Source organism: Anas acuta, chromosome 2 (assembly GCF_963932015.1).
Source record: "Anas acuta chromosome 2, bAnaAcu1.1, whole genome shotgun sequence".
Classification (NCBI taxonomy): domain Eukaryota; kingdom Metazoa; phylum Chordata; class Aves; order Anseriformes; family Anatidae; genus Anas; species Anas acuta.
Genome location: NC_088980.1, coordinates 100124298 through 100140203, shown reverse-complemented (window position 1 = coordinate 100140203; position 15906 = coordinate 100124298). Strand labels below are relative to the sequence as shown.

The window sequence follows — 15906 nt, the reverse complement described above, 5'->3', positions numbered from 1 at the left end:
CAGGCACAGATTTATATCTTGCGTTAATACAGGAAAAATTCAGGAAGGAAGAAAGAAGCTAATTTCACTCCTACCTTGATTCTCCTCACACCTTACTTTAGCCTTATTTTGTGTCTGTTTTCCATGGCACAGCTGTGATTGGTCAAGGAGTCCCCTGCTTTTCATCTCATCTGACACTTTTGTCTCGATGTTGGATTAGTCTTACTCTGTTCTATTATCTTTCTAATTATTTGGTTCCTGTTCTCTAAAACTGAAAGTATCAGGAAATGGAAAGGTTCCATTACAGCCAAAATAATACTGGAGGCAATTTATGTGCCCTGTCTCAGTGGGTCAGTGCTCTGAGACCCAAACAGCTCTCTATCACCCATTTTAGACATAAGTTACTTAGGAAGAAAAATGACAATTTCAAAGGACAGATTTACTATTAGTCAGTTTCCATATTCCTGAGGAATAGCTGGATCTTATAGGCAGTTATCTAAATTCTGCATGGAGCTCAGCCATGTAATTCCTTTTTGTTTGTTTGTTGTTTGTTTGTTTTTGTTTTTTTTTTTGTTGTTGTTGTTCTTGCAGAATAGGTGAATCCAAAAAGATGGTTAATTGTATGAATTTGTATTAACTTAGTATGAAGCTACAGTGAGGCTTAACTGTAATGCTAAGCCAAAGAAAATGAAGTGGCTGGACTGGTAGAACATACACAAAAATATACACATACACATCAAATATAAACATACGCATCAAGTTTCTGCTACCATTCTTTCATTCAAGCCACATCAAGGCAGAGTAAGTAACTGAGTTTGTGAGAGGCTTCACAGGATCTATGGGAGCTGACACCTGACCTGTCTCTCCTTATCTTTACTGTTTCTCCATAACTGTCATGGAAGTATTAGTCATGTATGGAACAGTTCCAAATGTTTAAAGACCGAAAAAAATAATTGGGAATCTTTGACACCTCATTTCTTTTGGAATAACAAGCAACAAATAAATAAATAAAAACGTGATAATGCAGAGGATTTAAAAGGTAGAAAATGTATATTTTGAATCATGTTATACTTCATATACTTCAGCTTCTTCAATGGTTTCACACCATTTTTTTCTCCTACAAACATGCATAACTATGTTGTTATTGTTAAAATCAACAGTGATAAATAGGGTTTGCTTCAAGATCAAAAGAAGCACGTAAACTGAAGTTTTTTCGTTGGGTTGGGTTTGGTTTGTTTTTTTAGTAGAAAGAATTTGCATAGGTAGGACATTTTTTTATTATTATCACCTGGCAACTCATTGTTTGGTTTAGTTTTGTTATGAGAAGCACAATGTTCAGAGTAAACATTTTCATTGCTCTACAGTTTGTATGTGATTAATTATATGAATGCAGTCATCAATATTTTGAAATTTGAATGTTTAAAATTTTTGGAGGTGAGAGGAATTATATACCTGATAATTCTTATCATATTTTGTCGAATTTCATGGACTTTTGTGGTCAAGTATTCAGAGTAAAACAGATCAACATTTTCTTTCTGAGTGCATTCTCAGTAACAATCAAGCATATTTGGAAGTTTTATATCTCAAGCCACAGCTCTTAGTGCTGCCAAAGGGATGTCTGCTAACATTCATTTATTACAACTAACAAAGGCAGTATCAAAGACACCAGAGAGCTCGCCTGAATGCTACAACAGAAGAGGAACTGTGGTGGTACAAGAACCATGTTTTTGAAATCCATTCTACAGAGAACTAAAACTGAGCCTTTTCTGTTGTTGTTGTTGCTGTTGTTGTCATTTTCTCCAGCCATAATAAATAAATAAATAAAAGTAGAACTAAAAGGGATTCAGCTCTCATTTTGAGCAATCCAATTTTATGTGTTTACATACGGAGACCTAAGCTTCCTTATAATCAAACTATGACAATATTCACAGAAAAACCTGGAGACATATTCTGCTCCCCAAAAGAAATTCCTCACATGAATAAGGCAGAAGCCATTTTACATTTTTTTCCATTTTTGGACAAGAGTGTGCTCTTAGCTCTTGTAGGAAGACTTGTCTTTCCCCTGGGACACAGATATGTACCACGCAGTGCCCTGTGCTAATGAGGACATCTCCAGGAGAGCACCCCTTGCTGAAGAGTCTGCTTCCTAGCATCAAACCAGTTTCTCACAAGCAGGTGTGAAGTCCTATAACGAGATCAGACAACCTGAAAACCAGCTGTCTTCTGTGGAAACAAGATTGGTTGTTAACTTTTCCACTGCTCATTTGAATGTGTTATGAAGTGTGATTTCATATGGGTAAATGTGTTAATACCTCAGAAGGTCCTGCCTGTGGAAACATTTACTACTACCTTCTTTACTTACCAAGCACGGTGAAACTCATCACATAGGTTTTGTTTCTTCCAGTAGCCACACAGCGATATGTTGCGAAGTCAGAGTCTGAAACATTTTGAATGACAATCATGGAGCTTGCTTGATCAGAGCAATCCACCAGTGCACGCTTTTTAAAATCTGCACCAAAGCGTTGCCCTCCTAATGAATTACACTGGACAACGGTATCTATGCAATCTGCTTTAATCCTTTCCCACATCACTTGTTGAACTGAATCTCTTCTGTTATAAGGACAAATAAAAGTGACATTTTCTCCTGGCTTGGTAAACACGGGATTATTTTGTTTCTCAGATATTTCAAAAGCATCAGCTGAAAAACATTAAAAAAAAAAATAAAAAAAGAGAGAGAGAGAGAGAGAGAGAAAGAAAGAAAAACTGCAATTAATTAATAAATGGAAGTTCTGTATTAACATTTCCTGCATGGCAAAAATGTTAATGAAATTGACTTAGACCAGAAAGATACTCAAATCATTTGAAATACTGAAAAATAACATTTATACCTCTTTATGAGTTTATTTTTGTGCTTACCTAGACCTAACAGTGTGTATAGAATTGTGAGGCTTTACTGACATTGCAAGAAGCCTATTTCTACAATGTTTGAATATATTTATGTTTTATTAACAGTTTCAGCAAATATTCTACAGCATAAATTATGAGGCCAGTCTAATAAAATTTCTGATAGTCTTGTTCTGCTTTCACGTCGATTATAAAAAGAAAGTAGTTTGATGTGACCCTCAGAATATGTATCAGTAATGTTACAGGACATTCCAGCCTATGAACTCTAATTCTCAAATCTTGCCACTTTAATAAAAAATATTCTTAACCACCCACATATTATGGAAAAACATGTGCAATAGCCAGGCTATAGTAATAAAGGAGACTTACAAATAAATTCAAGACTTCACCCATAGATATATTCTTATCTCAAATAATTTTGACTGAAATTTCTCTGCTTTGAGTTATTGCTTGAAGTAATAACATTCACCATTTTAAAATCAGGTAAATAACAAAAAATATCTTCAGTAAAAAGCTTGTCAGTGTTTCTAATATTCGAAGCATTAAAGAGCCAATTGGTTTCTAAAGGCATCCTCATAATACATATACCTCATAAGTTAGGACTAGCACCATCATCTTTTTGAAGACTTCACTGGTAAAAAAGATTAATAATCTGACTGTTTTTCCTACACTGTAAAAGCAGTCTTTTAAGCTGTTCAATAAGGTTCTATTTTCATTATCTGTCTTTATAGCGAAAAATATCACTAGTAGGTACTAGTAGGTGTTACACTAGTAGGTGTTTTCCTCTATGTAAGGTAACAAATGCAAGCAGCAAAGGAAAATTTAGGAAATTGCATAGAAAAAAAAAATGACATTCAATAATAAATGCACCAAATACTGTTAAAAAAAAAAAAAAAAAAAAAAAAAGTTTTAAAATGAAGATATAGCCAGATATGGATAGGATGGTTGCAGTAGCAGTCTGGATAGAACATAATACTGTCGTACTGAGCTAGATCCTGCTTGTTATGTTTATTGAAAATCTAAAAGAAAAAAAAAATGTTTGTAAAACATATTGCTTTGAATGCTTGTAGTGCTAGAGCTGTCAAAATCATAGGTACCAGAGAAATCATCGATACAGGGTAACCTAGCTCACACCCTAAGTTAGGTGCAAAGAGTAACAGGATTTCATGTGAGCAAGTATACTGTCTTTAATGGGAATAAGTGATTCTGTTCATATTGACAGGATGGAAGCTTCACTGTGGCAGCCTGTGACTTCTGACAATTGTCCAGTCTACATTTTCCACTACAATCATGAAAATTTCTTCTGTCTTTTAATTTATTAGTCAACTCTCTGTGTTATATTTGCCTAAAAATATATCCCAGTTTCCTAATAATATGTAATACTTCAATATATTTTTTTCCGCAACCTATAAATTACAAATCTAAGGTTGTCTTACAACTTCAGTGAAGAATTTCTAGGATACAAATCTTAATATATTTATATAATTTGCTGGATTTACATATAATAAGTAATATGTTAATAAGGACAACTATGTAGGAACAGTAAAAATAAATTATAAATATTTTTGAGATTCTCAGCCACTATACATTCTGCCATTATTTTCACAGACATTCTGACAGATTTATTTATATTTTTATTTTTTGCTTTACATGTGTAATTTACTTGACAGTATGAAGCAAAATTCAGGCATTTGCACTCCAGATAAAAGATGTAAATCACTTTCATCCCTACAGGATCATGCTGTGCACAGCTTAAATTGTTATGCAACACACAAGCAGTGGGGAATAAGGCCTACATATTTCTAATTAAATTTTCTAAGTACACTGAAGTGTTTCAGGCTTTTGTTTTAAGCAATTGTCCCATTTTTATTTTGACACCTACATAAGAACTGTTCTTTCATCCTCCTTCTCCTCTGTTTAACCACTTGCTTTATTTAGCATCTTTCTGAACTCAGTTTCTTTGCTTTCAGCCTGGTACGCGTGGGATGAGCACCTCCCGCTCTGAGAAATACTTCTATGGAAAAAAGAAAAAGGCACACCCACATAGCTTCACCCCCGCACACACACATCTTAAGGTGATGCACCATGTCAACATTTCAGTAATGCTAAAAAAAAAATAACATTGCTTCCAATAAAAATAGACTTCCCCATCTCTCTGCTCATTCTGGCCACAGCTGCTGCTGCCCGCTCTGCCTCCTGCCATGGCCACATCATCTCTCCTCCTGGAGAGAAAGAGGAGGTGACAGCACTTAAGGAAGGCACATTTGCCTCTGCTTTGTAAAGAAATGCTCAGCATTTGATACCGTCCTCGCATCTCTCGGCATACTGTTATCACATCATATTTTGCAACTATGCATATTTCCATCTGGTTCAGGGCCATTAGACATACAAAGAGAGAAAAATAAGCTTTTATATTTTTAAAAGCATAATATTTCAATATATTTCTTGGAAAGTAAATCTCAGATATATAGAGGTATAAATGAGTGCAAACCAACTTCCTAGGATTTAAAGGCTCAAGAAACTGAAAAGAAATTCTGCAGCACAGAAATTGATTAAGTCCAGGATTCCATTTTGGAGGGAAAATAAAATAATTCCGTAGCTTTTTTTTTTTTTTTTTGTTTCTTTCTTACAGCAGGGAACTAAAAATCAAAATAAATGTTATGTAAAAGCCTGGTCTTCATTCTTTTGGTTAGAAAATTTCAGACTTTCTATTTGTGGTTCCTGTCTTATCCACTTCTGATATTGTTTTTTTTTGTTTGTTTCTTTGTTTTTGTTTTGTTTTTTTCATTCTTTTGGTCTCGAGCTAGAGGTGTTTCTTCACTGGAAAGTTACTTAAATATTTAGACTTGTTTTCAGCTAGATTATTCATTTTTAAAGTCAGTATATGTGACATTTTAATCACCATTCATTGTGAGTTTCACCAGTTCCAGATTTTTAATCTTACACAAGGTTCCAGAGTTTCACTCTGGACTACAGAAATATTTCATAAATCCTTTCTGATCTAAAACCATATTTAATAAATAAATAAATAAATATCACGCTTCAGCATTTGTACTGCAATATCAGAAAGTCAAAATCCAGCTGAGATGTACTGAAGGACTTAGGCATTTTTCTGGCTTTGCATGTTTCTGCTTTTCTGTGGTTAAGCACCACCAGTCGAGGTGTTATACAGAGCTACTGCTGCTGCCCAGTGGGCCAGTGTACACAATGATGAGAAATTAACATGGTGAGTTACAGCACACCTTCAACCATCCCAGCACATGGGTATTTTCTATGTGCTCCGAGGTACCTCAAAGTCAGGACAAGCTCATATCACTCAGACTGATGATAACAGAACTATCTTCAGAGTAAGCTACCGTTAGGAAGGAATATTATCCATCAGAAATAACAAATGACCTTAACAGATCTTTTCAAAACAGCAAAGCTAACTTAGCTCTATGGCAGAGATAGATTCCCAGGTTTGCAGAAGGTTGGTTTATGTACTAGAACAATTTTCTTCCTCTGCTAAGAGGAAGTGACAAAATAAACTGCAGATGAAAAAGAGTCTCAAAATTTTCTGCAGATAAACTTTTTCCAGGGCTTTCTAGCACCAAGAAAATCAACTTTCAGATTAGAAAATATTTCAAGAGTGACCTTTTCACCCTTTCGCAATAGGCTATATTTGGAATTGCATTTAGCTCCCAAACTAACTTCTTGTGTGCACATACTATGCAATTTTGTTGAGTCCTTAAAAAACGGTTTTGTCTGGTTTTGGATGAAGCAGGTAAATGTGGATACATAGCTATTATATAAATTGGGCCAATACAGACCTTAGTTTCTTATGAGCTACTGGAACCAGTTCTACAATCGGACTCAAAAAAACAGCACTAGTATCAAGTTTGAAAATAATTTTTCCAACAGCAAGTTATTCAGGTTGCAGAAGTTAAAATGCACATATAGGGCTATATTTATAGCCCTATACTTTTAAGACATACCTTTAAGTTGTTATATTGTAACAACTTTGTGAAATAGTGTAACAATTTGGTGAATCTGTTTGTACCAATTATTAATTCTGCATGAAGTTATAAACAGCACATGATTTTAATTCATCTGCTCCAGTTTGTTTGCATATATTGCACCACCATTTGTTGTTATTTTACTCTTTTAAACTGAACTTTAGCTACCTGCAATGCAAAGAAAGAAAGAAGCCAAAGAGAAGGAGAGAGAGAGTACAGTAGGTACAAACATTTCTGAGCAAGGAAAAACTTGATTGTTGGGAAAGAAATCATATGAAAAGAATATAAAATGCATCACCATAGGACCTGACTGCAGGAGGTCTTGAAACTATAAGAGGTCACAGTTTCAGATTTTTGTCTTCTCCAGGAATTTCATCAGTTCAGAATTAAGGGAATTTGCCCACAATAGCAGTTCAATGAATGTCTAGAAATGGCATAGGATACTGTGCTCAGCCTTCACTTATTGTTAATGATCCATATTTTCTCACTGTGGATGAAAATAAATATTATGCTGGAGAACTGTATGTCACAACATCTGTGCATGTGTCTGTGTGTACGTGCATGCAAGCACGTGCATGTGTGTATTTTGTGCCTCTCTGCTCACATCTCCCATAGAACAGAGGACATCACATTTTAAGTCATATAGGGCAGAAAAGGCAGAGGAGACAGGGAGAGAAAGGGTGTGAAAAGGTAAAGCGGCTCCTAAGAGCAAATGTATTTTTAGATACATTCCCTCTGATGTTTCTCGGGGGGAAAGTCAAAGGGGTTAAGTTAGTGGACAGTGTATATACAGCCTCACAAGCATTATAATGCCCTGGAGCACAACATGAAGATGTACAGGTGTTTTTTTTTCTGTTTGTTTTGTGTTTGTTGTTGTCACTGTTTCCCTGCATCTCAGAACATATTTAGTACTTTTAATGGATTGTTTCATGAACTGAAACTGTAGTGGAGAAGTATTTCACAATAAGTTCGTTATGCAGTTTGGTGCCAAGTAAGAAAAATAAAAGAAATCAATATATCATCAACATTCTACTCTGAATATTTCCATTTCTTTTTGTTTTTAGTAAGTTATAAATTATATTCCCTGTCTGACAGGCCAGCTGAAAGAAAAGTTCATCATTAGAAATGTAAGTAGTAGAAAGAGGTTCTACAGATGGGAAAAAATCAGAACTTAAAATATTAATCACATCTCAGTAATTTTCTTCAGAGTATTTTGGAAGTTTGATTATCTGAATCTGTAATTCCTTTTACCTTCTGCTTTTCACCTACCTCTATTCATTCCATAACTTAACATGTATTTCTCCAAATAAAATATTATTCTGTCCTATATAAATTATTACTATATCTCCTCAATTTCAAATGTTTTAAAACCGTCACTGTTCACTTTCTGTTTTCCCCTGCAATTGCATCCTATAGTGATTTCCAAATTCCATTACCTCAAGATTTCATCTATCACATTTACACTTGCAGAAATAAACCCTAAAGTCATAAAACTCTTGGATCTAAATCTGGGTGTCACAGAAGTAATTGTTGATACCAGAGATAATTGAAATGATAATTAAGTTGAAATTCACAGTGATTCCTTCAGTGGCATAGAATTGGGGGGAAGTAGCTGGGAAGATAAAGTGTTCTTGGCTTATAGAGGCAGGGGAATACTTTTTTTTAAAAAAAAAAAAATCCACTAGATTTAATTTCAGGTTGGTTTTCCTTTCCTAATTGCATTCCTGCATGCTTGGAAAATCTTCCAAGGTTCCTGCCATGTTACCTGCCACTGCTTCCACTTCTTCTATGCTCTTTTTTATGCTTCAGTTTAGTTGGGATCTTGTTCATTCATGCAGGCCATCTGGCATTTTTGCTCAATTCCTGCTTGTCTGGATGTAATGTTAGGAGAAGTTATACTTAAAAATCAGCAAGATCTCCCCCAGCCTTCTTTTCTCCATCACCCATTGGATTCTTCTAAGCAGATCTCTGAATAGACCAGTCTGGTCTTCCGAAGCCCTGAGTTGTGATCCTACTTTTTCAGTTTTATCATTTTTAAATGGGATCATGAACTCCAGCACCACATGGCCACTGCAGAAAATGTTGCCCTTGATCATCATGACCACAAGTTCATCCTTTTCTGTAAGTCTGAGGTTCAGCAGACTGCCTCCTCTCATCAGCTACTTAATCACCCATGGGAGGAATTTATCATTAATGCATTCCAGAAACATCCAGAAATGTTTGTGCTCTTCTGTGTTGCCCCCCCATAGATACCAGGTAGTTTAATTCTCTCATGAGGACTGGAAAATGGCAGGATGCAGTCTGAAGGAGGCCTCATCTACTTATTCCTCATAAGGATGCTGGTAGCTGACACCCATCACAGCATCACCCATGTTGGTCTGCCTACTAATCCTGGCCCATTATCTCTCAGATGGCTTGTCATCCACACTAGACAAAACTTTCTGCATTCCCCGTGCTTTCTCATATAAAGGGCAACACCCTCAAATAGGGTGTTAGACTAACCTTGCCTGTACTTCCTAAAGGGCCCACATCCATCCATCACAGCACTTGAGTCATGTGAGCCATCCCACCACTTCTCTGTGATCCCAATGAGATCTTAGTCCTACAACTGCACACATAGTTCAGATTCTTTGTTTTTTCCCCCTGCTATGTGCACTGGTGTACAAACATTTCATATGGTCATTCTGATTTACAGAAAAGTATGAGTTTCCCCCCCAGTGCTGCCCCTCAGCATTTCCTTATTTGTGTGCGTACATTTAGGGTAGTCATCCTTCTGTCTTGTCAACTCAGTCCAATGCCTTGCTCATTTGTGGGTTGTCATCTCTCTTTCCTGTCATTCCTGTTAAAGATCCCCTCCTCAGTTTGGGACTGAACAGCCTGTTGGCAAAGATGTTTTTTCCCCTCTTGCTCAGTTGGATCCTGTCTCTTCCTAACATCCCTTGATCCTCAAAAAGGGTCCATGGTGATAAAAGATAACACCCTATTGTCAACACCAGCTATCCATCAGGTCCACAGAAAACAATCCCTCACTCTTGGGACTTTTCCCTTCATCTGCAGGATCAAGACACCACCTTAGCCATGCATGTCCTTGACCACCACATCCAGCACCATGTAGTCATGCCTGGTCTCTTCTTGCCATGTTGTTGGTGCCTATGTGGAAGAGCAGTTGGGGGTAGGAGTCTGATGACAGAGAAAGCCATGGCAATTTCTCTGCAACAACTGAATCGAGATCTAGTAAGCAGTAAACCTCCCCAGACAGCAAGTTTTGTCAACAGGTGAACAGATCAGAAGTGAGACTCATCCCCAAATTATCATACAGCAGCAGGTCAGATAATAACTATAGTATCCAGCCAACATGCAATATATGTTCATTAAACCAATGCTCAGAGAGAATGGATAAAATGACTCTTCAAAAGTATCTTATTTTGTTGAAAGCACACCACTCCTCATAGGTAATGAATGTTATCATTATTCCTTGAGATTGTACTTTCTGATGAAAACATACTAAGTAAGAGTACTACTACTAGTTTTAAGAAACAACCAGACATTCAAAATGGTAAGGAGAGAGGAGAGGAGAGGCGAGGAGAGGAGAGGAGAGGACAGGACAGGACAGGACAGGACAAGAGAGAATAATAGTAATAATAATAATAATAATAATAATAATAATAATAATAATAATAATAATAATAATAATAAGGTCCTGAGTAAAAGGCTCTGGATGTTATAATTGATTGCTAGATAGATAGAATCAAAATCAGTTTCCAAAAGAAATTTTTATCATGTATATAAACCATGTACATGTAAGACAAAGAAATTATTCTGTTTCATTCATCAATGTTAAGGCCTTAGATGGAACATTCTAGCTACCTTATTTTAATAAGGTAATATACAAATTGGAGACAATTCTAATGAGCATGAGTGGGGAAATTAAGAATCATGATCTAAGTATAACACTTAACTGTTTGTTTAGTACAAAGAGATGACTGACGTCTGACAATAAGAGAGCCTTCCTTTTAATTTTCAAAGGGAAGGACTATAGTGAATAAGCTCAATATTAAATAAAAGATATCTAAGTTAGACGTAATGGGAAAAAAAATCTCACTGCAAGACTGGTTAAGCACTAGAATGACTATGCAAGAATATTATGAATAAATTTCCAGCATAGGAATTAGTTAGAAATTATTCAGATATTCTTCCTCAGAATACAGAGATGGATGAGATGAATGTGCAATGTCTCTTCCAGCCTGAATTTTCCACTGCTCTGTAATTCCTTTTGATCAAAGCTTTTCCTTTGGAAGGGAAGCTTTTCCTTCTACTCTTCTCCAAAGAAGTAGTGTGTGTGTTTTGTTGTTGATGTTTGTTTGTTTGTTTGTAGTCTTTTATACTGAAGGGGCATCCAGACCTTAGTTCTTCACAGAAGATAATAACAAAGAAAAGCAGTATTTAACAGGTCAATAACCACAGCAGAGGTGTGGAAAAGGCAGCTTCCCTTGGCTCCATCCTCTTTCTTTTTAATTAAGTGCTGATAATGTGGTTGACACTTTGTAAAATACGGAGATAGTTCTTGTTCTGGGGATCTCAGAATCTAAGAGCTGAGGAATGAAGATCCCTCAGGATTAGTTCCTGTTTCCATGTGCTTTAAAGGCATGATAATTTTTCACTGTAGACCTATGAATCACAATCTAAATTGAGACAGAAATAAATAGAAAGCAAGCTATTTCAGGTGAATAGGGACTTGAAAAAAAAAAAAAATCTATACAACGTACTGCTTTTGGCAGGCAGAAGAACATTAATATAGAAGTAAGTGCTGAGTGGCATGGATATCACCACACTAGCTAAGAATAGAAAAGCTGTCTCTGCTGTCACAGAAGAGGTTGATCATTATATTTAAAGTATGGGAGTACTTCATGGTACATCTGGCATTTAAATACTTTATTAAAGAACTTATTCAAAGTTGCTAGCAAAGCACATCTCCTGAGCAAATGATCAGGAGATCAGTTAGTCAGTAACTAACTGAAAGACAAATTTACTCAAAAATTTAAGAAAAAAAAATAATTTCAAGCAATTTAACAATAAAACCAATTATGCAACTATGCATAATTAACATTACAAGATGTAAAAGTTAATATGAATGTCAAAAGAATATTTCGTGTTAAAGCACAGCATGACATTTTTTTAAGTCAAACTAGTAATATTTTATCAACTAACTGAAATAAAGCTAGTGAGAAAACAAACATAAGATTCAAAATATATAGAAATTCTTGGTCAGATTCAACAGATTTGAAAGGAAAATAAACACAGAACAAAAACATTGCAGGCAATTTTAAGTATATCCACTCTTTCTGTAAATTAACATACAACATTGGTCTGACAATTGCATGGTAGCTTTCATTTTATATATTAGTTTTCATTTTATATGTCACTTTTTTTTTCTGATGAAGACTTTTGACTTTCTATCCAGATATGTGGCAAAGACATACAAGTGGAAAAATATCAGATTGTCATAGATAGATGAGGGTGGAGGCCCTACAGACAGATATTGATAGATTTAGAGAGCTGGGCATTCGCCAACCATATGAAATGTAATAAGTGCTGGATTCTGCACCTGGGGTGATACCGTCCTGGGTGTTCATATAGATTGGGGAAAAAGTGGCCAGAGTGCAGCCCTGTAGAGAAGGATATAGGGATTTCAGTTGACTCAATATGAGTCAACAATGTCTTCTGGCAGCCAGAGGGCCAACTGTATCCTGGGGTACAATAACTACAGTGTAGCTAACCAGTTGAAAGAAGTGATAGTCCTGCTGTGTGCAGGTACAGACTCATCTTGAGTATTTTATATATGGAGTGGTAATTTGTGTCAAGAAAATGGTTGATATTAATAAAGAAGGGGGAGATTTGGGAGTGTAGCCATGGGGGTCGGAAAGCCCCGTGGTTGATGATAAACATCAGACTCTTAACGATGAGGCCATCAGGAATGTAAAAGAGTTTAGAGGGAACAAAGAAGGATGATTCAGGAGACTCCATGCAGTCTCAGGGTTTCTTGTTCTCCAGCCATTGAGGCATGGAAGTTTCTGGGTGTTTACTGTTGCTGTTATTTGCAAAGTTGTTTGACCAATGAAAAGCTGTTTTGAAAAGAACTGCTGTGGGGAGAAGGGTATAAGAGGGAAGCCTGCCCTCAAGAAAAGAAAAAAAAAGAAAGGCAACACTATGTAATGAACTTATGTCGTCAATGGGGAGGCAGAAAGAAGGAATGAAGAGGAGCAGGCTAGCGGAACAGAGACCAGGATGGGAGCAGGTACATTGACTGCCTCATGAAGATAGGTTCGGCCAAACTCAGCAAACCGCTCAGAGAAGCTCGTACTGAAAGTCACTGGAAATGGGCGCACCGGAGCTGGGAAGAAGCTCAAGCTGGGAGATGCGGACCTGCACACACAACTGCCCAAGGTAAGCAGCTGCGCATTATGGGGAATCATACGTCCTTAGAAACAAAGACTGTCCTGGTAACCTTACAGCTTATTCTCCTTATTAACAATCAGACAGTTTATGATCCTGGATTATGGGCCCAAATTGAGGTCAAGGTGTGGGACTCTATAACTAAAAACGACAAGATTGCAGTGGAATTGCTCGGCACCTGGCGAGCAATATCTGAGGCCTTAAAGAGCCATGTGGGGCTACAGTCAGAAACGTGTGGTTTGCCAGACAGCGAGGGAACTGCGGGCTCGTTTCCGACTGCTACGCCATCGGCCCGGCCACTCCGCTGCTACAGCCATCGAAGGCTTTTGCTCTTATGCCCCCTGCTGACCTGGACGTGCCTTTTGACCCGGGCCCTAATGGCCTTGAAAAGGAGATGGATGTTTTTCTTCGATCCGGGAAGAACGGGATACATAAGGCCTGGAGACCGAGTTGCTTGACAACTTAAAGCAAGACATTGTTCAAAAGGAATGGAAAATGGAGACTTGTTTGTAATCAAGAAAAGGAATGGAAAATTAAGACTGTTAAGTCATGGAACTTAAAGGATTGTTTGTTACCTTTCCTGATTATACGTACGTATAGGCATACTCGGGTTTAGTATGTAAGGCAATGTTCTGTATATTTAGAATGTTTGATGTTCGTGTGTGCATGTTGGTAGAGCATAGACTCCCCATGCACCCAGCGCTGTTTACTTGCCTTTTATAAATATTCTTTTATAAATATTACTAAATTCAGAGTGAGTTGTACTGTCATTTATAACAAGTACTATGTGCAGTTTTGGGCACCAAAATATAAGTATGTAAAACTATTAAAATTTGTCCAAAGGAAGGCAACAAAGACAGTGAAGGGTCTAGAGAGCATGACTTATGAGAAGCAGCTGAGGTCACTTGGTTTGTTCAGCTTGGAAAAGAGAAGACTGAGGGGTGACCTCGTGGCAGCCTACAGCTTCCTCATGAGGGAAAACAAAGGGGAGGTGCTGTTCTCAGCTCTCTGGTGACAAGAGATAGGACACTACGGAGTGGTATGAAGCTGCATCAGGTGATGTTGAGACTGGATATTAGCAAAAGGTTCTTCACTGAGAGTGTTTCTGGACCATAAAACGGGTTCTTCAGGAAAATGGTCATGACATCAAGTCTTTCAGTGTTCAAGAAGCATTTCAACAGTGCTCGCAGACACACGGTTTAATTTTGGGGTGCTCCTGTGTGGAGCCAGGAGTTTATATCAAAGAACCTTTTGTGTCCCTTACAACTCAGTATATTCTATGATCTCTGATTCTGTTAACTTTAAAATGCACAATATAAACAATAAATAATGGTTATACAATAAATGGAAACCTAAATATCCTCAGTCTAGGGATTGTTACATTTTGATGCAATGGTACCTAGAGGACGAGGTACTAACAGGGCCAAGTGGCTTTGAAGGATGTATAAATCACACAAAGCTATCTGTATTTATTAATATTTCTCAAGGTAGAATGAATCAGAGGATAGTTTGTAGTTGCGTAAGAGTAATTAGTACAGCGTTTTGGTAATGTGGAAAGTATTGCACTGAACAGCAACTGAACACTGTACTTTCATAAACGTAATACAGAAAAGGGCAAGATTAACATTGTGGGCAATGATGGTCCAAAACTATAACCAAGCAGTAATGGCATATTATGGGTCTTCAACAGACATTACAGATTTTGGAGTGTAGTAGGAAAAAAGTTTTAAGTAGCAAGCCTAAATTTAACCCAATAGGTTCAATAAAGTATTGTACCTGGACGATGTTTGACATGCGAGTTATTACTAATTTATTTGTCTAAGTTTGGAACAAGACCCAAATACACTTCAACTTTTTAGAATTTGTAAGATCTTGATGTGGACATACTAAGGAAATAATGTGTTTGAACCAAAGAATTGTCTACTGATCTTGTCTTAACATTTCCTGTTTATATACATGTTAATGATAATGCTCCATGGGGACAAGAATAGCTGAAAAAGAACAGACATAACCAAGAACTTAAAGGCAGATATTCAAGACAGGATGATAGCAGCAAACCGTCATTTCTGTTGAATAAATAATATAAGAGGCCAGAATAATTCCTCAAAATCATTTTTCTGTGAATTGATACTTTCATAAAACTTTAAAAAAGATAGGTAACTTGTACTGATGAATTGAAGAGAGAAGAACCAAAGGACTGAAGACAGGTCTGGCAAAGGATCACTTAAACAAATAGATCAATGTTGCAGGTGTCTGTAGGTAAGGAAATATTTGGACAAACCAAGAAAAGACAAAAGATATAGTACAAAGACGGAATTTTGAAAACACCTCCTTCAATTCTTTTGTAAATTAAAACTATCCAATTATTAATTCCAAAGTGACAGAGACTGCAATAGGAAATGTCTCCTTTCTCTGAAAACAGCAAAGGTTTATCATTAAAAGAACAGGAAATGGGAAAGGTGAAAAGGGAAGAGGGGAAAGGGGGGGGAGGGGGGAAGGGGTAAAATGGGAGGGGGGAATGGGGAGGGAAGGGAAGGGAAGGGAAGGGAAGGGAAGGGAAGGGAAGGGAAGGGAA

The 15906-nt window shown here is 36.9% G+C and overlaps 1 protein-coding gene across 3 annotated transcripts in view; it reads right to left on the bottom strand.

The window, feature by feature from the left end:
* Positions 1–15906, bottom strand: part of CD226 (CD226 molecule) — a 31147-nt gene that overhangs the window by 5132 nt on the left and 10109 nt on the right. For 2 of the 3 annotated variants that reach the window (XM_068671387.1, XM_068671386.1), the window contains exon 4: positions 2342–2677. In XM_068671387.1, coding sequence (XP_068527488.1) covers positions 2342–2677 — 336 coding nt within the window. The remainder of the gene's footprint in view (positions 1–2341; positions 2678–15906) is intronic. The other variant, XM_068671388.1, reaches the window with a different exon arrangement.